Consider the following 26,714-nt stretch of genomic DNA (forward strand, 5'->3'; position numbering starts at 1 on the left):
ATGGGGTATTGACAACAGCACTGGAGAAGGATCAGTACCATCAGGACAGCTTTCACCTGAACCACATAGATCTAGTATACTGACAAACCATAAAACTAGCGCTTTAGACTCAATAATGGGGACAACAGTGTAAGGGGAGATGGAAAAGTTGGATGGACAATATATGTTAGGCAGCCAGTGACGGCCATGTACCACAAATGAAGAAAGAAAAGCAGTTGAAGGGAAAGGACAAGGCAATAGCACAGTCGTGACACAGGTAAACTTAACCAAAGCCAACAAGAACGAACCAGATCACATGAACACAATGCACCAGGAAATAAAGTCAGAATGAGTAGAAACGGCAAAACACAAAATTAAAAGGCTGGTTATTAAAAAGCACACAGCATTTGAACTAGTTTGATGAATTAATAGCCCAAATACAACTGAATGAGCAAGATATTGTAGGCATTAGACTCAAGTATCTGAAATTTTCCAAGCAACAAACATTAGTCAAATTACTGAACTTTTTCAGTTAGCAGCTGACCAGTGTAAAATAAACTCAACAAGCAAAATAATATATGGAAACAAAGAAGATGATCAGTGTGAAAACTTGCATTGCTATGAAAAACTATCTAGATCAACCTACACTTGCAGAATATCTCACGGTGAAAGTCAAACATGTTCCTGCAATGGTTTTTTACACCTATAGATGGCACAATATAAGAAACTTCACGTATAACCACGCCCTCCACCTTAAAAAATTGATAAGGTTTTAAAAAGCAACTAGTACTCAATTTCAAATTCTGGTCGCCAGATGACTCTTAGATCCTGTTTTTGTTTCTTCTGAATGTGTTCCATGTTCTTTCCTATGCTAGTTAACTTACTGATAGTCCATGAAAGTCACCAATCTAAATTGTCTTAATTCCAGCAAGTAACGTAAAATAATAGATCAAAATTGTTTCTAGTGAATCTTGATCAGAAACCCTGAATATTAATCATAAATGGCTTCTTGAAATGCCTTAATTGAACCTGCATCCACTGTAATCACATGCTGCATGCAAAGTATTTTCTCACATTTGCTTCTTTTGAACACTACTTCCTATCTGTATCCCCTCCTTCTTGATTCTTTTAATGAGCAGCAACTGCTTCTCCCTACCTACTTTCTTCAGACACCGAGATTTTGAAAATTTGAATAATTGCCTATTGTCTCCCATCCTCAGCCGACTTAGTAAACATTTATTTCATGCGCTTATAAAGGTTTCTTATGTTAGAGGGGATGGTATCAAATGTCTATTGGAAATCCACCCAAACCTCAAATACTCTTTCCATGCCGAAGTACTTACTGACATCTCTCCTGAATGACCTGGTCCTAATTCTAACATTAACCTCATCAAAACATCATTAAACATGCTGTTTTACCTTAAAAAAAATTTGGGGCTAACTCTTCCTAATTAACCTATATTTTTCCATCCAACTCTCAATTCTGTCCTGAATAATTGTTTCAAGAGGCTTTCCTACCACTAAAGTTAAACTGACTGGAGCCCATACACTAACTTCCTTCTCCCTACGTCCTTCACTCACATTCACAAACAGGAGCAGGAAACTGTAAGCTTGCACAATAGGAAACATACAAGGGAAAGGAACTCAAAAATAATGTGACAAAGCAAACAGAGAAGCATATAGCAACAAATTTGCAGAGAATTCCCTCAAAACCAATGTTGTGCAAAACTAAAATTTTCAGATACTACATTTCTATAACTGACTCAAAATTCTCTTCCTGGAAAAAGATTAATATTACAACAGTAAACCTATCAAAACTAATAATTACCTCTGCATCTGATGGACTGATGCACAGAAATTTCCTCCAAACTAAATGTTGGGAAGAATGAAGCCATTTTCATTGATCCACACCATAAACTCCATCTCTCTCTCTGGCAATTTTAAGGATGAACCAAATCATTCACAACCTTGCTGTTACGTTAAGCCTCTGACCTCATATCTGGAATTCCTCACTACTGTACAAGACCAAACAGGTTAGCTGATAATACAAGATAAACTCTAGTTGTCATGATATAAAAAAACTGCTAACCAGTCTATTTGTAAGCTGGTTGGTTAGAATTATTCAAGTCCTAAATTCCATGGAACTAGCAGTATGTGTACCTACTTGTGTATCTAACTCAAATGTCTAACCTGATGTCTGAAGAAATTATCACAAACTCAGATTCAATGCAACTAGCTGTTAAATACATAGACCATAGGAAGAGGAGTAGGCCATTCAGCCCTTTGAACCTGCTCTGCCATTCAATAAGATCATTGATCATCTGTGGCCTAACTCCATTTGTTTGCCTTGGGTCCATTTCACGACTGGAAGATAGCACATGTGGTTCCCCTGTTCAACAAGGGGAGTAGAGACAACCCTGGTAATTATAGACCAGTGAGCCTTACCTCAGTTGTTGGTAAAGTGTTGGAAGAGGTGAGAAGGGATAGGATTTATAATCATCTAGAAAAGAATAAATTGATTAGGGATAGTCAGCACGGTTTTGTGAAGGGAAGGTCGTGCCTCACAAACCTTATTGAGTTCTTTCAGAAGGTGACCAAACAGGTAGATGAGAATAAACCGGTTGATGTGGTGTATATGGATTTCAGCAAGGCATTCGATAAGGTTCCCCACAATAGGCTATTGTACAAAATGCGGACGAATGGGATTGTGGGAGATACAGTAGTTTGGATCAGAAATTGGCTTGCTGAAAGAAGACAGAGGGTGGTAGTTGATGGGAAATGTTCATCCTGGAGACCAGTTACTAGTGGTCTACCGCAAGGGTCGATGTTGGGTCCACTGCTGTTTGTCATTTTTATAAATGACCTGGATGACGGCGTAGAAGGATGGGTTAGTAAATTTGCAGACGACACTAAGGTCGGTGGAGTTGTGGATAGTGACGAAGGATGCTGTAGGTTGCAGAGAGACATAGATAAGCTGCAGAGCTGGGCTGAGAGGTGGCAAATGGAGTTTAATGCAGACAAGTGTGAGGTGATACACTTTGGTAGGAGTAACCAGAAGGCAAAGTATAGGGCTAATGGTAAGATTCTTAGTAGTGTAGATGAGCAGAGAGATCTCGGTGTCCATGTACACAGATCCTTGAAAGTTGCCGCCCAGGTTGACAGGGCTGTTAAGAAGGCATACAGTGTTTTAGCTTTTATTAATAGAGGGATCGTGTTCTGGAACCAAGAGGTTATGGTGAAGCTGTACAAAACTCTGGTGCGGCCGCACTTGGAGTATTGTGTACAGTTCTGGTCACCGCATCATAAGAAGGATGTGGAAGCTTTGGAACGGGTGCAGAGGAGATTTACTAGGATGTTGCCTGGTATGCAGGGAAGGTCTTATGAGGAAAGACTGAGGGACTTGAGGCTGTTTTCATTAGAGAGAAGAAGGTTGAGAGGTGACTTAATTGAAACATATAAAATAATCAGAGGGTTAGATAGGGTGGATAGGGAGAGCCTTTTTCCTAGGACGGTGACGGCGAGCACGAGGGGGCATAGCTTTAAATTGAGGGGTGAAAGATACAGGACAGATGTCAGAGGTAGTTTCTTTACTCAGATAGTAAGGGAATGGAACGCTTTGCATGCAACGGTAGTAGATTCACCAACTTTAGGTACATTTAAGTCGTCATTGGATAAGCATATGGACGTACATGGAATAGTGTAGGTTAGATGGGCTCGAGATCGGTATGGCAGGTCGGCACAACAGCGAGGACCAAAGGGCCTGTACTGTGCTGTAATGTTCTATGTCCTATGTCCTATGTCCTATTAATTAAAAAAAATGGCCATCTCATATTTCAATTTAACAACTAAATTAGCATCAACCACTGCTTGAGGAAGGGAGTTCCAAAATTCCACTAATCTTTACATGCAGAAGTACTTAGTGACACCTCTCCTGAATGACCTGGTCCTAATTCTTAAACTATGACCTCGCTTCTAGAATCTTCAACCCGTGAAAATAGTTTATCTTCATCCATCTTGTCTTTCCCTGTTAAGGTTACCCCTTAACATTCTAAATTCTAGAGATTAAAGGCTTCATTTGTCTAATCTCTCAATTTAACCCGAAGTCTGGCTACCATTCCATAAACCTGCATTGAATGGCCTGTAGGGCCAAAACATCCTTCCTAAGGTGTGGTGCCCAGAAATGTTCAGAGTAGGGTATTTTAAGTGTGGACTAACTAGGGTTTTGATAACTAAAACATAACATCGGCATCCCAATATTCCAGGCTTTTAGATATGATGGCCATCATTCAAATTAGCCTTCTTGACTACTTTCTGCATCTGATTGTGGCATTTTAAAGAGTTATGGGTCCGTCACCCCATATTGTGCCTTTTTAAAAAAAATAATCCTGAACTATCCTTTCTTGGTCAAAGGAGGAAAAATAAAACTCACTTGCTTATATTAAAATGCAGCTGCCACATTTGCCCGTTCACCTAACCTATTAACATCATGTTGTAAGTTTATGATGTCATCAATACTATCTACACAATTCTGCCCAACTTTGTGTCATCAGCAAATTTAGATATTTGACGTTTTATGTTATTATCCAAATGGAAAATGAATATTGTGAATAATTAAGGGCCTACAGATCCCTGCAGGCCACCACTTGTCACACCCTGCCAATCTTAAGTATTTACCCATTATTCCAACTCTGTTTCCTGTCACTCAACCAATTTCCTATCCATGCCAGTAATTGGCCTTCAGTTACATGGGCTGTTATCTTAGCTAACAGTCTCTTATGGGGGACTTTATCAAAAGTCTTTTGGAAGTCCATATAAACAACATCCATGGACATATGCCTTTCTGATGGCAGTATGGATTTTGTCACAAATAGCACCTCCATAAACCTCACTTTCTCTCAACTGGTTCCTCTCTTCCTTGTAGATGCTCCTTAAAAGGTTACTTGCTTGTCATATGTCCTGATATTTCTATATCTGGCTCCATGTTCATTTTTATTTAGAAGTGCCCCCGTGGAGTGCCTAGAGATACTTTGCATTGATAAAGCATTCATAAATGCAATTTGTTAACCGATCTGTATTCTGCTCAGCAATGAAAAAGTAAAAGCCACCGGAAAAAGCATGCATCAAACTACCCATATGATATGCAAAGTGTTCGTGCATCTCATCTAAGAAATGACATACTTGGCATAAAGGGAGTGCAGTCAAGGCTCATCAGACTGATTCTTGGAATTGTGTGACTATCCCACAAAGACACGCTAAGGAGACTAGGCCCATATTTGCTAGAATTTAGAAGAATGAGAGGCAAGCTCATGAAATTTACAAAATTCTTAAATGGATAAATGGCAGAAAGGGTGGAAGGAACTTCTTCATTCAGGTGGTAGTAAATCGTTGGAATTCACCTTAAAAGGGCTGTGGAAGTTTAATCACTAAGTTTAATACAAAAGATTGATAGATTTCTAGTTTTTGATGACATTTACAAATATAAATGTAGTTCAACAAAGCATTGATTTAGAATGGTAGTTCAGGTTCAAGAAGCTGAACGGCTCCTATGTTTTTAAAGAAGTTACTTTCTGCTACTTCTGGCTCAATTATAACCCTTGCACAAATCCTATTTCTCCAGAGCCAACAAATGGTTTCAATTTGGCACCCAGGATATTAGAAGATCAATTAGTACACTGCGATTTTCAAACCATTGTTATGACCAGGGGAGGAAGATTAGATCCAACCACCCTGGAAGGCCACAGGGATTTATATTATTTTTAACACATTTTCACTCTTTCCAATTAAAATGTATTTAACTAATTTGACAGGAGCACTGAAGACCCAATTACAGTTTTCCAGAGCAAAAGTAAAAATAATTTTATTTTTCTTGAGATCTATAAAAATTATTCGACACAAGGTCAAGGATAAGGCCTCTGTGAAATCGTGTGGGCCTACACACCAGTCCAAAGTTAAAAGTGAGTGTCCAGTATAAATATAGATAAAGAAATGTATAGTTTAAGCACTTAGGAGGCTCAAGAGGAGCAAAGCTTTAGCCTGAGACAATGTTTGGTTTATTTAGCGTCTTAAATCTTATCAGTGGAGAACATGCAGTTATCCTTCCAGTTTGGAGTGTTCTGATGTTTCTTTTTAACCATACCACCACCAGGCACTTTTCCTTTCTCAGTAACAGAGACAGTCAGCCATTGTTCCATATTGCAACCTTAGTCTCGACTTTCTACTCTGCAAAAGCAGTTTCTTGAATTACAAATGAATTTTTGATATTCTATCTGCAGAAGTTATGTTTTAGGTTTGTTAATTGTAGGTGATATTCCATCTCCAACATGTAAATGCTCTCATGCAGGAACACCTGCCATCTCTGGCAAGGCCTACACAACATAATGGGCTACAAAATGAAGCAGAACAGAATAGTGGACATAAATACATGTTGTACTGATGCGCTCAATGACTTTTACCCTCAGTTCGAACAGAAAGTCAGTGAAACAGTGTCACCTGCCCTGACAGCCTGGGATGCTCCTGTTCCCTCAGTCACCATTACAGACATCAGATCGGTCTTCTTGACAGCTAACCCACGGAAAGCAACTGGCACAAATGGAGGCCCTGGTCATGCGCTCAAATCCTGTCTGGACTAGCTGGCAGGAGTATTCGACATGTTTCACCACTCCTTGCTACAATCTGAAGTGCTCACCCATTTCAAGAAGACCTCCATCATCCAGGTACCAAAGAAAACACACACAGCATGCCTCAATGACTACTGCCCGGTGGCTCTGATCTCCATAATTATGACATATTGAGAAGTTAGTCATGGCTCACATCAACTTTGGCCTCCCAGCCTGCCTCGATCCCTCACTATTTGCCTACCAGCACAAGAGGTTCACAGTAGACACCACTTCCCTAGTCCTACACTCATCCCTGCAACATCTGGATAATAAGGATACCTACATCAGACTTCTACTTATTGACTACAGCTCTGCCTTCAACATCATAATTCGAACCAAACTAATCTCTAATCTTTGAGGCCTATATCTCTTCTTCGCCCTCCGCAATTCTATCTTCAACTTCCTGACCCATAGACTGAAACCAGTGAAGACAGCACCTCCTTCACAACAATCCTCAATACTGGCACCCTGCAAGGATGCATACTCAGCCGTCTACTGTACTTCCTGTACACTCACGACTGCACTGGGAAATTTCATCCAAACTCCATCGACAAGTTTGCTGACAACACCACCATTGTAGGCCAGACATCAAACAATGTAGAAACAGAATACAGGAAAGCGATATGACATGGTATATAGATAACAATCTCTCCCTCACTGTCAGCAAAACTAAAGAGTTGATCACCAGCCCCTTTTTACATCAATAGAGCTGAGGTGGAGATGGTCAAGATGATCAAGCTCCTAAGAATGAAGATTATTAACAACCTGTCCTGGGCCAACCCTGTTGATGCAACAGTCAAGGTGGTACAACAATGCCTCTTCTTCAGGAGGCTAAAGAAATTCAGCATGTCCATATGGACCCTCACCAACTCTTACAGATGCATTATAGAATGCTTTCTATCTGAACGCTTGGTACAGCAACTGCTCTGCCCAGAACTATAAAAAAACTACAGAAAGTTGTGAACGCAGCCCAGACCAACACGCAAGCCAATCTTCCATCCTGTGACTCTATCTACACTTCTCGTTACTGTGTAAAGGCAGACAACATCAAAGACTCCTCCAACCCTAGTTATAATCTCTCCCAACCTCATCCATTAGGCAGAGGATACAAAAGCTAGAACAGGCTCAAGAACAGGCTCAAGAACAGGCTCAAGAACAGGCTCAAGAACAGGCTCAAGAACAGGCTCAAGAACAGGCTCAAGAACAGGCTCAAGAACAGGCTCAAGAACAGGCTCAAGAACAGGCTCAAGAACAGGCTCAAGAACAGGCTCTTCTCCACTATTATGGACCTCTCAAATTCCAATTCTATCAGTGATGTTGCTTTTTGTGCGTCTTCTGTGCAGTCATAACTTTGGATTCCTCGCTCTGTTCAATCAGCCTACGATCTCTGTATGTTACGATCTACCTGTACTTCAGGCAAAACACAACTTTTCACTTTACTTATGTACCTCTGACAGTAATAAATCAAATCAAATCAAATCGAAATAAAATAGGAGGAGATGGCAACTTTTACAAACATCCTCAGGGAAGTTCATGGGCTGGTTTCATTGCCTTTGGATAAAATGCTAATTTCAGTTCAGATGTATGTTGTTTATTCCACATTCAAACTTAAAACTTGGCCACCTGTACTCAGATGATGCATGTGACTATATTAAATCAGCGTTTCGTGGTCCCTTTTTAAAAACCATTTCAATCCCCAGAAGGTTCCATTATTAAACTGGATTATGAAATTGAAAATCACTGACCATTTTTTCTATTGTCGCACTATTCATATGCAATTTGCAAGCTAATCTTAAGAACCCAACGTTGAATAGTCGATTCTACATTTCTTAACAAAACCAAATATTATTTAAGCAGCACATCCAATCCCAATTGAGATATAAAACTACAAATAAATGGCAAAAAAAGAGATTCTAAGGTGAAATTAGCAAGAAAAAGCATCTCTAAGCATTCTCAAATCAGCATTATTGACAAAAACCTACTTAGATGTGAGATGTTAAATAATATGAAGATGACAAGTTGTAACAATTTAGATGTACGTTCAAAACTTCTTGAAGGCAAGCTGAAATTCAGGACAACCCCACAAACTGTTCAATACTTCCATTGAAATACTGACAGTTCACTGAAGAGAAACTGAAGAAAAGCACAGGATCTGAGCAGTAGGAAGAATGCTAAGCAGTCAAGGCAAGTAGAGAAGAAGTGACAGAGCCTTGTTCAGAGTATGCAGTAGGTTATGAGAGAACCAGCAAAAGGGAAAATCATCTTCACCAAATTGCCTGCTGCAGATGAGTCGGCTCATCACAACATTGGGAGTGATCACTGTACAGTCCTTGTGGAGAGAAAGTCCAATCTTCACATTGAGGATGCGCGCCAATATCGTGTGGTACTATCATGCTAAATTGTAGATGCTTCAATCAGATTCAACAACTCAACACTGGGTATCCATGATGCTGTGCTTGACCAGCAGAAACAAAAAATTATACTGAAACGCAATATCCAATTTCACATTATTCTACTGTGAAAATGCCAGGTAATCAAGCCTAGTTCATCAAAAAGTGCACAAAGGTAAGCCTGGAGAAACATCATAACTAAAAATGAGGTTGAAAACAAAAACCCAGTGAAGCTACACAATGGGACTATTTACATGCCATAAGCAGCAAACGATATACAAGACTAAGTGATTTCACAACCGAGAGATCAGGTCAAAGCTTTGCAATCCTGCCACAATCATGCATGGTGATGAACAACTAAATAACTCCTCTTAAATATCCCCAGCCTCAATGATGGGAAGCCAAGCATATCAGTGCAAAATAAAAGGTTGAAGCGTTTGCAACAATCTTTGGCTGGAAGTGCAAATGGATGTCTCACTTCAACCTCCTCCTGAGATCCCCAGCATCACAGATGCCAGTCTTCAGTCAATTCAATTCACTGCACGTGATATCAAGAAGCAGTTGGAGAAGCTGGACACTACAAAGGCTATAGGGCCTGACAACATTCTGGCAATAGCAGTGAAGACATATTCCAGAACCAGCAATGCCCTTACCCAAACTGGTCCAGTACAGTGACAACATTGGTACCAACAATATGGAAAAGTAATCAGGTGTGTTCCATACACAAAAGCAGGGCAAATGTAATCCAGCCAATTACCATACCATCAGTCGACTCTAAATCATCAGTAAGTTGATGGAAAGAATCATTAGTGCTTACCAATAATCTGTTTACTAACCGGTTTAGTAAACAGGTTGGGTCCTGCCAGGGTCACTCAGCTCCGAGCCTCATGACAGCCTTGGTTCATACATGAACAAAAAAAACTGAATTCCAGAGATGAGGTGAAGTGAGAGTGACTGGCCTTGACTAAGACTTATTTGACAAAGTGTGTCATCAAGGAGCCCTAGCAAAATTGGAGTCGATGGGAATTAAGGGGAAAATTCTCCACTGCTTAGGGTCATACCAGATACAAAGGAGGATGGCTATGGTTTATTGGAGGTTGCAGGAGATCCTCAGGATAGCAAACGTGGGCCCAAACATCTTCAGTTCATTCATCACGATTTTCTCTCCATCATGTGGTCAGAAGTGGAGTCTTTAATTGATGATTGCAATGTTCAGCACCTTCTGTGACTTCTCAGATACTAGAGCAATCCATATCCAAATGTAGTAGGACCTGGCCAATACTGACATTTAGGCTGACAAGCAGCGATTAACATTCATGTTACACGAGTGCTAGCCAATGACCATCTCCAGCAAGACAAGTCTAAACATCACCCCTTGACATTCAATAGCATTATCATCACTGAAGCCCCCACTATCAACATCCTGGGGGCAACCACGGACCAGGAACTCAGCTGGACTTGCCATGTAAATATTGTGGTTACAAGAGCAGATCAGAGGCCAGGAACCATGTAACTTGTACTTCACCTTGTGATCCCCAAATGCTGCCCATTATTTATAAGGCACAAATCAGATGCATGATGGGATACATTTCATGAGTCTGGATGAGTGCGGCTGCAACAGCACTCCTGATGCTCAACACCACAGAACACAAAGGCAGAAAAGCAGAGTTACACAGGTGGTAGACAAGACAAACAGATAATTGGAGGTGATGTGGAAGTGATACAGTTTCTTCAGAGGGACACAAACCAGAGAAATTGTGCCGAAGAGAACAAAGATGGGTTCCAGGAGTTCCATAAGCCTGGTTGAGGGTATAGGAGGTGAAGGACATCACAAGAGGAGGGACAGAGATAGCATGGATGATTAGGAGGTGACACAGGGTGGAAGGGGGAAGCTGCAAAGGAGAGGCAGATGATGGAGGTTGCAAAGTGGCAGTGTGGTAGAGGGGAAGGGAAAACAGAAGCAGCAAAGGAAAACAGGGAGCGTGTGAATGGCAAAGGACGATTGCAAGGTCCAGCTGGGGTTGAGGGGAGGGAGAAAAGAAAAGGGAGTTAAAAAGCGGAAAGAGGGGAGGCTGGAAGGGACAGTGGATGGGGGATGGGGGATGAAGGACATTGCAAGGGAGATAAGGGAGGCTGGAAGGCAAAATGGATGGAGAAGTGGAAAGCTACACAGGGCGGTGGATGGAGAAAAAGGAGGCTTCCAGTAGCAGCGAAAGAGGATGCCGGAGGCTGCAAGGAGTCAGGGGACGACAAAGGCTACAAGTGGTTCGGTGAAGGGGAGGCTATGGGCTGGCTTCAAGAGGCAGAAGTCTAGGAGGCAGGGGGTTGGAAGGCTGCAAGGGGCAGGTAGAAAAGAAGGAGACTATAAGCGGCTGTGGGGGCAGAAAGGGCAGGGGGAACTAAAATATGAAAAGGAACAGGTCAGTGGGAGGATGAGGAAGACCACAATGTGTCGTGAGGGAGTGGAAGAGGAGGAAGACTACAGGGGTCAGATGAAGGAAAAGAAGCAGGCCTCTTACATTCTGTTATTGCTTCTTTACCAGTGTGTCCAACATATCAAATGTGAAACTGTGGTGTCCATCTCAATTTTCAATTGTTGGCTACTCATTTATGCAGTTAGAAGTGGGAAATTGTGATTACCGATAGAAGAATCGAACCATAATTACAAATAAATGGGAATCATGTCAAATTAAATAAATCAAATTCTGACAGATTTCCTGATGTGATTTCACACTTTTCCCTTATCTTAAGACCTTAAGATAGGTCAGAATTAGGAGCAAAATTAAGCCCTTTCAACCCATTGAGTTTTCTCCACCATTCAAATGATGGCTAAAGTGTTTCTCAACACCATGAGTTCCACAGATTAACCACGCTCTCACTGAAGAAATTTCTCCTCATTTCAGTTCTAAAGGGTCTTCCCTTCACTGAGTCAGTACCATTGGGTTCTAGTCTCTCCTACTAGTGGAAAGATCTTCTATGTCCATTCTATCCAAACCTTTCAGTATTCTGTAAAACTCAACAGGATCTCTCCCCATCCTTCTCAACTCCATCGAGTTCAGACCTAGAGTCCTAAACCACTCCTCATTTGATAAGTCCTTCATCCCTGGTATCATTCTTGTAAACCACAAATTATTACTATTCAAGGACGTCACAAGTAAGAATACTATTTTATCCATATAAAAGTCTTGGAGAAATTACAAACACATAGGAGCTTTTAGGAAATTTACAGTTTTTGAAACATCAGGTGTCATAAGCAGGTCTATGGAACATGTTTTGAACGCTACCACAGCAGAAAACTGGGGAAGAAAGCCTCAAATGTACGTATGAATTATACAATCACTTGTTTGGTTTCTTCCACTTCCTCCACTTTAAACCAAAATTATCTCTAATTATAAAAGAGAAATATTCAAAGTAGTTTGCAGCAATCTAACATTTTGGATTGCATAATAATTAGCAATTTAATAAAATATTAAAATATACAATTCACCCAAATACTACATGCGACAAACCTCAATTGGCTGCTGTGTCAAATCTTTGTCTGGTAAAGCCTATAAAGCTATTGACAAAACCCACCTTAAATTTTCTTAAAAAAAACGTTCAGATCAATCAACATTTTATGTCACTTTCAGTATTATGATGCATACTAATACAGAATTACTATGAGAAAAAAAGTCAAAATTTCAAGGCACTTTTATGTTTAGAAAGGTAGCAAGACAGTTGAATCTACCACTAGGCATAGCTGGCAGTCTAAAAGCTTCAATGTAATTTGCTCCATTTTACCAGCAAGGTATGTTATACTTTAAAGAGAATTACGGAATCCCTACAGTGTGGAAACAGGCCAATTGGCCCAACAAATCTGCACTGCCCCTCTTAAAAAAAAATAATCCCACCCATACCCATTCTCCTACCCCTTCCCATGGCTAATTCACCTAATTTACACACCCCTGGACATTACAGGCAATTTAACATGGCCTATCTACCTAACCTGCATATCTTTGGACTGGGGGAGGAAACCCACAGAGATACAGGGAGAATGTGCAAACTCCACATGGACAGTCACCCTAGAGCAGAAACAAACCCAGGTCCCCTGGCGCTGTGAGGCAGTGCCACTCCAATGTTTAGAAATTATCCAATAGGATATCACCCCATCTTCCCAGAACACCACCACTGCTGATTCAACATTTTGTTTATCTTGGCAGATCTACATCTATTTATCTCCATTAATATAGATTCTTTAAAACTTGTGTTTTCTTAAGATCTTAAGCGCAGGAATGCTGCCATCTCAAAATGCTCGATAAATACCAGTGAGCAACAAATCTTGCTGTACCTGTTTTCCAGATAATTATTTGGCAAGTCACAGAATAACAGAGTTAACGTGTTGCTTAACAACTTTCAGCATTGGCAACAGCCAACAGTAAACACACAGCAGAAACCTAATGTTTTCACATCAGTGTTAAACTGCACTAATTTTGATGATGCAGACAGGTGGGAGACAAATATCCAAAAACTTTTCACCTCCAGTGAACCTGCGTATTCAAACTGGCTTATTGTCTCTCACTGAAGATTTCATAGTTTTCAACATTACTAAGATGTTTATTATAATATGTAAGGTATTGTAACTGCATGAAGCAGGAAGGTACGACAACTAAAGGATCTTTACCTATCAATCGTTATTCACATATTTACACACAAATATGAACATCACATCATCCTTGCTCAGAAAATGGGCACAAAGGCAGTGGAAGTTTTCACAACAGAAAAGTTTCAGCAGAAACAATGGACGGTGCAATGCATCCATTTGGCCGCATTCAGACACATTGCCGATCTCAAAACAGCATATGAAGCATAGAATAGTTATTTAAAGCAAATGAAAACACAAAATTGGCAAATACTGCACCAGATGTCACAAATTTGCAACAGTAAAAACTCCTGCTTGGTTTAAAATAGAAAGCTGCACCCAGCAATACAAAGGCTGTTAATGATGGAGCAGAAGTAGGCCATCCAGCCAGCCGAACTTATTTCACCATTTAGTACAACCAACGCTGAGCGAAGATTTCAATGCTGTTTACTCACACTAACCACATTAATAATCAAAAAATTTATCAGCCTCTACTTTAAATATACTCAAAGACCAGCTACCATAGCCCTCAAGGGAGAGAATTCCAAAGGTTCACCATTCACTGTGCAAATAAATTTCTCATCTCAGTTCTAAAAGGTATCCCCCTTATTTTTAAATTGTGCCCTTGGTGCTAGACTCCCCAGCATGGGGAAACAGCTTACCTGCATCTACTCTGCCTACGCCTTTAAGTACTTTATAGATTTCAATGAGTTCACTTTTATTTTTTCGAACCTCTAGGGAATATAGATTGCTTTTCATAGGGCAGTCCCTCCAACCTGGGAACAAGTCTGATGAGCCTTTATTGTACTCCCTCGATGACAATAATATCTTTCCCAAGATAAGGAGACCAAAACCACACACTGCACTCCAGTGCAGTCAAGCTGAGCTCCTATACAATTGAAGCAAGACTTTACTACTCCTGCAATAAAGATTTCACTGATTCCACATCAAGGCAAATCATTCTGGTGTTCCAAGCAATTCTGAAACATGGTGCTCCAAATTTAAAACCTGGATTTCTCGAGGCTACCTATACTGCCTGTATCTTCTGGCACATTACTATAATAGCAGTAACTATGGGCTATAACATTTTAACTTCCATAAGGATTGTTATACCTGATACATTTTATCGACTGTGACCATTTTAAGAAAGGTAGCAACATGGACCAACAATGGCTGCAATGGTCACCTGAGCAGAGATTGAGGCAGGCATTGTGTGACTCATGTTGTACAAACACAGCTGTGTGCACTCAAGTTAATATTTTTACCTAAAATCATCAAAACTAGGTCCCTGAGCCCATATTAAAAAAATCTGCATCTCCTGTATATTTCTCACACATATTATCATTTTACATATTAGGACATAAATGGCTTGACTGTCAGTTAGCCAACTTGGAAAGACACTGGAGCTATACTCCAGAATACATTCTGTAACTATATTGCAACAGCTCCTTTTCAGCAGAAAGACGAACATGGATTCATAACAGCAGAAGCTAGACAGTTTAGTCTTTCTTTCTTCCCATCTATTTCTCATCATTTTGGATGACAATGTCTGGTATAAAAGCAACTTAGGCATAAGCCATTCAATGAGACTCAAAAGCTATCCATAAATCCAGCTATTGCTGCAAATGTGAGACAACAATCAACTGTAGCTTCAGACTTGAAATTTAACACCTCAAACATCTGTTTAGCTAAAAAACCTTTATTACTCTGGTCTATACCAGGCACATCCTTTTAAACATCTTACCTGTGTTTTTGTGTATGTTTGATGTAGCATTTTATCTTTTCTTGGGGTTAGTAGACAGTAAAGTTCTTTACTCTTTCACTTAAGAAAAACTTGGTAATTGGCTCCTTCATTTTCTAGCGATCTATATTTTAAGTGTGATAGTTATGTGCTAAAAAGAAATAAAAATATTTTTTGCGACTGACTGAGAAGTGGTTAAAGAGAGGGGAGAACCGATGTTTCCCTCCTCAGCTGGTCGTCACAACAGAAAATGCAAGTGATTAAAAAGACAAATGAATTACACAGTTGTTTATTGTTAGGAAATGATTAAAAATAGGGAAGTTTTACTGCAATTGCACTGGGTGTTTGAGACTACATCTGAATGAACACATATATTCTTGGTGACCTGACTTAGAGGTAGATTCACTAGATTGACTGCAGCGATTAAGAGGTTGGTTGTCCTAAGAGGGACCGCTTTCCAGGTTATGCCTTTACCATTGCAGTTTAATAAAATGAGAGGTAATCTTATTGAAACATGTAAAAGATCCTGAGGAAAGGTGCTGATGTTATTTTGCTGTTATAGGATTAAAACTAAAATGAACAGGTTTTAAAAAATTAAAATGAATAATTTTAAAAATGGCCCATGGATAGATTCAATTCTCATTGAATTTGAACTGGATTTATAAACTGGACATTACAAATCCCAGCGACAGCAATAGAGATGGAAGAGTGGAAATGCATTAGGATTAACCCAACTGCGTCACAGAACACAGCTGTGACTTATTGTAAATCATAAGTCATGTAATAAGTATCGTTGCACAATAATGGAAACATGTATATTGGGTTTTCTCCTTGGTACATGCTGTTCTGCCACTTAAATTGTACTTAGATGTGATCCCAAAAATCTTTTTTCCAGATAAACTGCAACATACAGTAACATTTTATTTAAGGAGTGATTTAATTTAATTTCTTGCTTTCAAATTCCCTGAATAATGTGTTGCAATGTGAAATAGATGGATGATAACAAAACAAAAAAGTCAGTGTAGGCAACTAGAAAAAGTAAATCAAACGACAGTTACAATAAAATGTGCAGTGATCCTGCTCATATCACAGAACTTGACTTAATTAAAGTGACTTTACAAGATGCAGTTTGCCTATATTAAGTTGATTGATAGGGAATTATGACTGCATTGGCAGCCTCAAGGGGCTGTTAAGAAATGGAATGAATAATTTCTTCCAGAGGAACATACCTTCAGGCAATCAATCATGAAACATCATTGACAACAACTATACCCATAACATTTAAATGCCATTTAAACATAAATAATCCAGTCATATCCGACTCAAATTTGATTTGCTCAACAACCATCGGGCTTGCCTTTTCCTAAAAGAATCCTTACTCTTGCTAATTCCACTTGTTTACTGCTATAGTGTATCTTCCACTTTCACTCAAGTTCACATGGTGCAGATTAAGTCATGCATCATTGTATCTTTCACCTCCAAGCCAAGCTATCCACTATCCATAATAACAAAGAATGAGCCAGTCTGAAAAGGCAACTCATGGAATAGATCCCCATAAATGCTCAGATCTGCCCTGAAGGACTCGACAAAAAAAAAGTTGCATTTATTAGGATTTCTCAGATAAATCCAAAAATGGAGCACCTGAAATAATGTCAGAATAAAGCTTGATTGTCACATTACACTCTGACGTCAAGCTTCTCAGGTGGAAACCTGAAAGTGACAGGAAACTTCGGCCGCAAGACGGCAGCGCAGAAACACGAGGATTGAGAGAACGAGCCCAGCATGGGAGACAGAAGATGGCAGTCTCGCTGAGATAGCAGCATGGAGGCACAGGGACCAAGAACCCGAGCCCAATGGAGAGGTAAGGTCGAGCCCAACACAGGACAGTGATCAAGCCCTCATGGGGCAAGCCCAGAATGGAAAGTCCAGTGTGGAGTGATTGCAGGCCTATGGCTAAAGGAAGATTGCAATTTGGAACTTTTAACTTCATTTCTTATTTACTATTTTATCCTGACAAGAACTGTAATGTTGAATTTTGCACTTATTTCTTTATTTTTCTATTTTTTATCTAAGATTTTGTACCTAGATACCCTGTAGGCAAGATGGCGCCATGAATAGTGACATTGTAAACTTTAACTCCACTCCAGTATTTCTGCACTTGATTGCATGACAAGAAAACCTACTTCTAAATTTCAACTGCACAGAATTTGAATGAAAGCTATAGAATATACAGAAATGCAGCTATTAACCCACCATAGCTCTTCGGTAGACCTCCATAAATTCTGAAATTCCCTTACTAACAGGTTTCTGAAAATATCTACACCAAGTTAATTGCAGCAGTTTTAAGCAGCAACTCACCAATACCTCAAGGGCAACTAGGGAAGGGTAATAAATGTCAGTGCAAGTGATGCCCACTTCATTTGAATGAATAAAAAACTGCAGGCCATACCTGCCGAATACTGCGTCCTCAACAAACAATGAAAACATCAGAGGATGTATTTGAAAATTAAATTTGAAATTAAAATTGAAATTAAAATTTTACAGCAGACAATTAAGCATTTTTTTATAATTATGTGACAATCTTATGAGAAAAGTTTGGACAGATGGGGCCTCTTCTTTAGGAATTTCGTTTAGTGTTTAGAAAAATGAGGGGTGATCTAATTGAAACATATAACAAGCATGAGAGCATTTGATAAGATGGATGCCGAGAGAATTTTTCCCTTTAAAAAGGAACAAAAACTAGTCTACAAAGTTTAGAAATAAGGGAACACCCATTCAAGACATAGCTGAGAAGAATTTTCTTTTCTTTCAAGGGTTCATTAGTTTGTGGAATTCTCTTTCGAGAGAGTGGTGGAGCAGCGTTATTAAATATTTTTACGCCCGAGTTGGGCAACTTCTTGATTGATACAGGAGTCTAAAGTTACAAAAAACAGACAAACTAGAGTTGATGCTGTAATCAGATTAGCTTATCAAGCAGAATACCAGGATCAACAGGCTGAATGGCAACTCTTGCTCCTTATTTACATGTCTGCATGACCCTTTATAGAAAATTGGGAAGAGTCAACAGAGACTATAGCTTTACAGCAAGCCATTAAGATATTTATAACAATGGAATAATATTTCATCTTCAAATGTTAATTTTGTTGAGGAAATATTTCTAGTATATCTACTTTATCACCAGAAAGAGATTCCAAAACATCTTGTCTGTTCTTCATAATGGCCAAATCAGATTCACAACCCCTTACGGTATAGTCAACTCCAATATTCCAGCACAGAAACATTCAAATAGCAGTCAGCATTTTCTTACCCCTTTGAAAGATCTACAGTCTATGTTTTGTTAAAATTAGAAAATTTATATGGCTTCAAAATAGCAGAGTTGTTCTTTTGCAGCCTTTGACAGCGTTTGATTAGTGCATCTCTTCAACCCTTTAAAACAATTCCATCAGCAGGAAAAGCCACAATTTTCAAACCTATTTACCTTTTTTTTAAAATCAAATTACAACATCAAACTTGTTCAAAAGTCAGCTATTAACATTTACCCATCCTTTCTGCTGACATATTCATATAGTGTTTGCCTCTTCTCATGGGACCTAGATTCAAGTAGTGGCCTGTGGGAATTTGTTAATTTATTATTTCACGCGTATAATTTCCTCTATTTGTAAGCTGTCAAAAACCACAAGGGCAGGAGTACTAACCGACTTCCAGCCAAGTGCCATGACTCCAAGCAGAATTTTGACAGCTTTGCCCATAGAGCCACCAGACAGCTTCCTATCCCAAGCCACATGCTCCCATGCTTTCTTCCCCAAGTTAAGATAATCTTGGCAATGACAATAGATTGTTTTTTTCTTTGTTGACAGGAATTAGTTCTGATAAATGTTCTTAGAACACAATAGCCTGACAACAATATCCAAGCTACTTATTTTACAACTATAACTACATATTGATCAATGATGGCATCTAGAAACTCAAATAAAATTGAAGTTAAAGGGCATAAGGATGAAATCTCTCATTGCTCGATGTTATACCTTGCATAAAAAAAGATGACTGTGGCTGTTGGAAGCCAATCATCTCTGTTCCAGAGAACTGGTGCAGGAGTTCACTGAGGCAGGGTCCAAGGATCAACCATCTTCAGCTACTTCAATTATCTTCCCTCTATCATAAGACCAAAAGTAAAAGTGTTCAATAGTCATGACAGAGTCTAATCAGAAACCATCGTGACTTAGAAATATATTGTTACTCTTCTATTAGTACTGAGTCAAAGTCCTGGAACTTGTTCCCCAAAACGTCAAGAGTCTACCATCACCACATCGGCTGCAGCCATCTAAAATGATGACTCATCACCACTTGCCATTAACTGCTAGCCTTGCCAATGATGCCACTTTCCAAGAACGTATAAAACTCTCTCTAAAACAAGAACTATAGTCAAATCCAACCAGTAAAACAGTCAAGCTTACTTATAATTATTATATTTGAAACAATATTTTGTTTATAACCAACAGAAAACGATAAAGCTCTCTGAGGTGGTGAAGAGAGAAAAGAGGAGCCCAAAGGAAGCTCAAAAACTTTCTAGCACACAGCATCAAAAAGGCAAAAGTGAAAGTAAATGAATAGTTCAAATTGTCACACAGAATATAATAGTGAAGGACAATAGCATGCTGAAAACATTAAATTCAAAAAGCTGGCATCAATGGTTAAGAAACTGTCAGACTGTCACAAAAGCAAAAATATTTCAGTAATTTCCTTTAGGGAAGGAAACATATAGCCCATACCCAGCCCACTAGCAGTACACGGAAGTGGACTTGATGACATGATCAGATCAACCATGAACTTGTTGAATTTTGGATTTGATTTGACTTATTGTTATCACATATACTCAAGCACCGTGAAAAGTTTTGTGCACAGTACAGACAGAACATAACATACAAAGACAAACAGATCATAGGATGTTTGGGCAGAGCATGGCCAGCAAGGTGATGGCTGCACAGGAGGTGCACAAAAGCAAGGTCAACAGTAAATTTGAAATGAGAGAGGTTTATTCAGCAGTCTAATAACAGTAAAGATGAAACTGTTCTTGAACCTGTTGGTACATATGTTTAAGCTTCTGAATCTTCTACCTAATGGAAGAGGTTGAAAGGGAGTATAACTGAGGCGGGTGGGGTCTTTGATGACATTGGCTTCCTTTCCACAGCAAGAAGTGCAGCTGGAGTCCATGGATTGGAGGTTAGCTTCTGTGATGGTCTGGGCTGTGCTCAGAACTTTTTGTTTCTTGCAGCCCTGGGGCACAGCAGGTGTCGTACCAAGCCAAGATGCACCCAGATAGAATGCTTTCTTTGGCTCCAGCTCCATTGACATAGACAGGACATGTCTTCTTTTCTTCCTAAAGTTGATGGCCAGTTATAGTTTTGCTGACATTGTGGGAGAGACTGTTAGTTTTGCACCATGACACCAAACATTCTACCTCCTTTTTGTATTCTGACTGGTCATTGATGTCCGGCCTACAACAGTGGTTTCATTAGCAGCAAGCTCAAGCAGCTGCATGGACATACCCTGATCCACACTTGTATGATGGTCTATTCAGAGTCTTTAAGGAATGCCAATCCCATACAAGTAGAATCTTTTAGCTGCACTACCCTGTATGTTAAAAAAACTTTGCCGTGATGTAGTTAGCAGATAATGACACTTGAAGATTTATTTAAAATCCTAGACTCTGCATGTGAGATTGTTCTGGTATTTCCCCAAATACACGCTCCTGGTAGTCCCATTTGCAGCTGTTATGTCCTCATTTTTCGGCAAGTAGCTAGAAGGTCTTCTGAGAATAAAGGAGATTTCTCATTCTTTGCATCTTGTCCATTAAGAGCTCTAGAAAAGCATCTGAATACTTGGTGTCCATGCTATCTCATGATCAGCCAGTCTTCAGTCCTTCCATGTTTGAATAACTTGTAGAGCAACTCCCAGCACCAGCTACAATGTACCTAACTACAGGCTACCTTTAAATAGTGAAAGTTAGTAATGATATTGGGTTCCCGTTGACGCATGCAGTTAATGACCAGTATGGAGGAAGGTGGCCGCATACAGCAATTATTATATTACTAAGGAAGCATGATTGCCTACATTTAACACAACGGGTGTGACGTGAATGAGCGTCATGATCCACATGCTTGTTTCAAAGCTAATCAGTTTAACTATTTACATTCTTATTTCAGCTATTTTCTTTCTATGATTATGGTTTTTACTTTTTGAAATTAATTCTCTAAATGTAGGGTCAATATTTAGGACAGAAACAGCAGTAGGCCTCTACTGCTGATTTAAATTGCTAGAAGTATTTGATAAAACTGTTTTGCCAGGCCACTTCAGAGAATATAGATACATAGAACAATATAATAAATAAAAATGATATGGATGAAAAGGTAGGTGGCCTGATTAGTAAGTTTGCAGACTACATGAAAATTGGCAGATTTATTGATAATGAGGAAAATTGTTAAAGGATAAAGAAGGATATAGGATCAATTGAAAAGTTGGGCAGAGAAATAGCAGATAGAGTTTAATCTGGACAAATGTAAGAGGTTACATTTGGGAGATCAAATGCAAGACCCTTAGGAGCAATGAAATATCGATGGATCATCTTGGGGCCCAAGGCCACAACTCCCTGGAAGTAGCAACGCAAGTGGATAATGTGGTAAAGGCGGCATACACAAAATGCTTGCATTCATCGGTCCAGCCATCAAGTATAAAAGTCAGCAAGCTATGCTGCAGCTATTTAAAAAACTTTAGTTAGACTACATTTGGAGTACTGCGTGTAGTTCAGATCACCACACTATCGGAGGGACGTGGAGACTTTGAGGAGGGTGTAAAAGAGGTTTATCAGTAGGTTACAAAGACAGAAGTTTCTGGAAAAGCACAGCAGGTCTGGCAGCATCTGCAAAGAGAAATCAGAGTGAACATGTCAGGTCTGGTCACCCTTCCTGAGAATAGGACCTGAAACGTTCCTTCTGATTTCTCTTCACAGATGCTGCCAGACCTGCTGAGCTTTTCCAGCAAGTTCAGTTTTTGTTTCCGATTTAGAGCACCCACAACACAACTCTTTTGTTTTTTATTTACCTGCATGTTGTCTGGATTGGAGTGTATTTGCTTTAGAGGGAGATTGGAAAAACTTAGATTGCTGCTGCTCGAGCGTCAGAGGCTGAGGGATAACCTGATAAATGTATATAAAATTATGAGAGGCATAGATAGGATGAATAGTTGGAGTCCTTTCCCAGGATGGAAATATCAAATACTCAGGGGCACAGATTTTAAGATGAGAGGGGAGAAGTTTAAAGGAGATGAGCAAGGCAAGCATTTTACACAGAAGGTGCCTAGAACCTGCTGCCAGGGAAAGTGGTAGAAGCAGATATGAGAGCAATGTCTAAGAGGCATTTAGACAGAAAAATGAACAAACAGGGAAGAGGGATACTGCATTCAGATGGATTAGTTTTAGAATAACATCATGGTCAGCATAGACATGTTAGGCCAGAAAGCCTGTTCCTGTTTTTTTTAAAATCTCAAAAATATATGTTATTCATAAAAATATCTTTATAAACATTCACAGTCACTGAAACAGTTCAGTTCTGTACAACAGCATATAGAGAAACAAATATTGGTGTTTGACTCTATCCAAAAGCAAACCAAATGCATTTTTTACTTCTACATGGCTATACTTACGTATATTTGAGGCATGGGATGGCAGCCACGGTGAGGTTGGGGGGGGGGGGGGGGGGGGGGGGGGGTTGGTTGGTTATGGTCCGACAACTGGCCAGAACCACATTTAATTCCAGCACAAAGACCTGAGAGGGTGCTCCTTCCCCACTGTGCCTTGGCAGCAGCTGCCCCAGGCTTTAGCGTCCCCTCAGCATGTAGTCCTGGACCTTGGAATGTGCCAGTTTGCAGCTCTCATTTGAGGTTAACACCTTGCTCTTCAAGACTAACAAACTTCGGGCAGATTATAGAGAATCTTTCATCGAGCTGATGGTCCTCTAGGTGCAGTCAATGTCTGTCTCTGTGTGCATTTTGGGGAACAGACCATAGAGCAGAATCTTGCATTACAGACCTGCTAGGGATGAACCCCAAAAGAAGTCAATGAATTTTTCTTTAGGCTTCCTTCACAGTCTCCACATCCAAACCACCTGCCTCTAACCCCGGGCTGCCGCCTCAAAAGGCAGCATGCAGGCAGTAAGGTTGTACACAAAGGGTCTCACAGGTAGTGCCCTTCTTACCACCAAAGGCCTGTGCACCCATATGCTTGGCCAGTAAGCCAACGTGGAAATCATCGCATAGTAGATTTAACGCAACGCATGTTAATACTGGCAATTTTAAAACCCATTCTGCGACTTTATAGATTACCTGTAGACCCATGGTCTTGTCACTGAGGACACCCTGAATCCCCGTGGAGTGAGCAAACTGTTGGACACACTCAGCACTGAGGCAATCATCTTATCTGTCTTTCTCTCAGGGAATTCCCTGATCTGGTTTTGACGGGTCAAGAACAAAGACAGGAAAGTCTGGTTTCTGAGTACAACAAGGGGCTGCCATGCTCTACTCCCAATTCGGAGTATCACTGCTCCCAGTTAACTGAAGCTATGGTGTGGTGGAAACCCCTTCGTTACAAGACGGGGCCCTCCGGGCCCCTCAAAATATCCAGCGTTTTCAGATTCCAAGATACTCCTCTCCTTCTCCCCAATGGTACCGTGCCTCTTTTTTTTTTGGTGGTGGCCATCCCTCCACATGTCTTCATCATCAGCGGAACTGCTGTGTGTCCATCATGCAGCTGTCACTTCCCGCTTTGTTATGGGCCTGTTAGGACCCATCGAGCTTTTCTTTTGCAGTTGTTTCTCACAGGTATCCACTCTCCCATGTCCTTCACATCCTCCACCTCCATTGACTCCATATGTTCAGGTTGAGGTTATGTCAATTGCTGTGCCTCGGAAGTGACTGTTTCTCCTCTCTTGCCTGTCTCTTCTTCTGGGAGTCCCTCATTTTGGTGCTCTTGCTAGACGGTAACACGTTACTGTTCTTTGGTGGTCCACAGCTCATGTTGCCACTTCCAGCCATTTAAGCACATGTGGAACCCCCACCCCATCTTAGGCAGGTCTTGTAATAGGTGGTCTGCTTGCTCACAGGTTGCAGCTCTTAAGAGTCCTTACAGTTCCTAGTCAGGTGCCCATTTTGTTTGCAGGTCCTGCACAGCATTACTTTGCAGTCTACTACCATGTGTCTTGACCTCCTGCAGGTTTGGCACATCCTCAGCCACCCCATGTATGCCAGATAGCCATGGTTCCCTCTGACTGCAAAGCTGGAGGGCAGTGGAGAATGCTCCCATCAGCGTCCAAAGTACCTGCTCTTGTGCTGAATTGTTTTGTGTTCTGTTGTTCTAGAGAAAGATTTCACATGGTATACTACAGGATTTAATGCTGGTCGTCTTTTACCTCATATGTATATAGGTAATTTGTTCCAGTATACTGGAACACAGTATTAAAATATGGTAATGTCACAAAAGTAGAGAATTTATAAAATGAGCTTGATATCAGAACAAAACAAGACAGTTAAGACAAGTGAATAAACAGTGTTACATTTAACTTCACACAAAAGGCATGAGGGAGAATGCAATGGCAAAAAGAGCAAGCAATGATATGATGAATCAGGAACGAAAACAGAAGTTGCTGGAAAAGGTCAGCAGATCTGGCAGTATCTCTGAAGAAAAAAAAAAAATCAAGAGTTAACGATTTGGTTCCAGTGACCCTTCCTCATCAGACCCAAAACATTTACTGATTTTTTCTTCACAGATGCTGCCAGACCTACTAAGCTTTTCTAGCAATTTCTGTTTTTGTTCCTGATTTACAGGGCTGCAGATACTTCAGTTTTTATTTGATCAGATTAATTGGTTGGGAAGACAAGAAAAAAAATGTATATTAACAGAGACATAGAAAGGGAAACATAAAAGTCACTGCAGTTTTCAAAAGGTGAAAAAGCAATAACAAAAGATCATTATAATTTTGGTTTTATGCATAAGGACATTGTGTACAAGGTAAAGAAATAACAAATTCATATAAAACATTGGCCAGGCAACAGTCAGAGAACTGTCTTCTGTTTTTAGAACCCATTATAGAAAGAACAATATAATCATAGACAGCACACCACGTAGGTCTCAACAAATTACAAGGTAGTTGAGAAACTATAATTTTGGAAGGACACTTCCTTGACACATCAAGACAATACATCATGGCAATTTGAAACAGTTAATCACCGAGGTTAGGAAAAGAGGCTTCGATGTGGAATCCTTGTTCACAGGCAGTAGATGAATCAAAGACTTTTGCTCAGTTTTCCTTAAAATATGCAACGTGTGAATGCGAGGACAATATGAGAACGTGTGAAGGGACCAAAAGTGAAGACCAGGTTTGGAGGCCAGCAAGACCGGCAAAAACCAATTATTCCCAAAGTGTTATAATTTGCTCTGGCATGAACAATCCAGTTGACATTGGAATAGAGTTTTCCCATTAATACTATCCAATTCCTTCCTAAACCAACAAGACATAGAACTTCCTGTCTATTGCATATTTCATATCAGAATAATGTAATTGCATTGTACCTATAATAAACCTCCTCAGGAGTTTATCAATACAACTGCCTGAATTCTACGAAAATATTTGACCAGAAGATTCAAAAGGAAAGGCAGTTTAACAGCTCAACATGGGCTATACTATGCAGGAGAACAGTTCAGAAGAACTACTGGTGTCACAGATAACCGTAAAATTTAAAAGAACCTACTCCATCTTCCCAAAAGCTTCAGATGATTTCGCTGAGAAACAGATGGTTTAGAGAAGCAAGGCAATTAAATATTAATTACTGCAAATAGAAATGACATAACTCTCAGAATATATGTTGATTTTGTTTTATTGGAATTGGAAAATAGAGTGGTAAAAATTACAAGCAGCTGTGTTTGTATTAATAGTAAAGAGGAAAAAAATCCTTCTATGTTTAACTATGTATGAATGTTGTCATTTCTAGCTAATAGTGTTTTATTTAAAAATATTGCATACGAGTACTTAGCTTTGTAATTTTGTGCTGATATAATAGAAACACCACTTTCTCAGGTTTTTATTAATTATATTTATGTAAAAAAAACCCACCCACCCACCCACCAACCATTCTACATAATTTCTTGCTTTAGGATAATGTTTTCTATGATCATTTTCTACAATACTGCAGCAGTTGTTATTTTACAGCAGAGGTGATTTACAACACATCAAAGTATTATACATTAAGTATATAGTTCATGATTTGTTTTACTTGGCTGTTTT

General features: G+C 39.8%; 1 protein-coding gene across 5 annotated transcripts in view; it reads right to left on the minus strand.

The window, feature by feature from the left end:
- LOC125460612 (protein tyrosine phosphatase domain-containing protein 1-like) overlaps nucleotides 1-26,714 on the minus strand; it is a 153,003-nt gene that overhangs the window by 74,390 nt on the left and 51,899 nt on the right. For 2 of the 5 annotated variants that reach the window (XM_048548256.2, XM_048548255.2), the window contains one exon: nucleotides 19,410-19,536. The exons of the other annotated variants lie outside the window; for them this stretch is intronic. In XM_048548256.2, coding sequence (XP_048404213.1) covers nucleotides 19,410-19,452 — 43 coding nt within the window. In that variant the 5' untranslated portion in view covers nucleotides 19,453-19,536. The remainder of the gene's footprint in view (nucleotides 1-19,409; nucleotides 19,537-26,714) is intronic. 5 annotated transcript variants of the gene reach the window in all.

The sequence above is a fragment of the Stegostoma tigrinum genome, chromosome 11, assembly GCF_030684315.1.
Source record: "Stegostoma tigrinum isolate sSteTig4 chromosome 11, sSteTig4.hap1, whole genome shotgun sequence".
In the NCBI taxonomy this organism is placed as follows: Eukaryota; Metazoa; Chordata; class Chondrichthyes; order Orectolobiformes; family Stegostomatidae; genus Stegostoma; species Stegostoma tigrinum.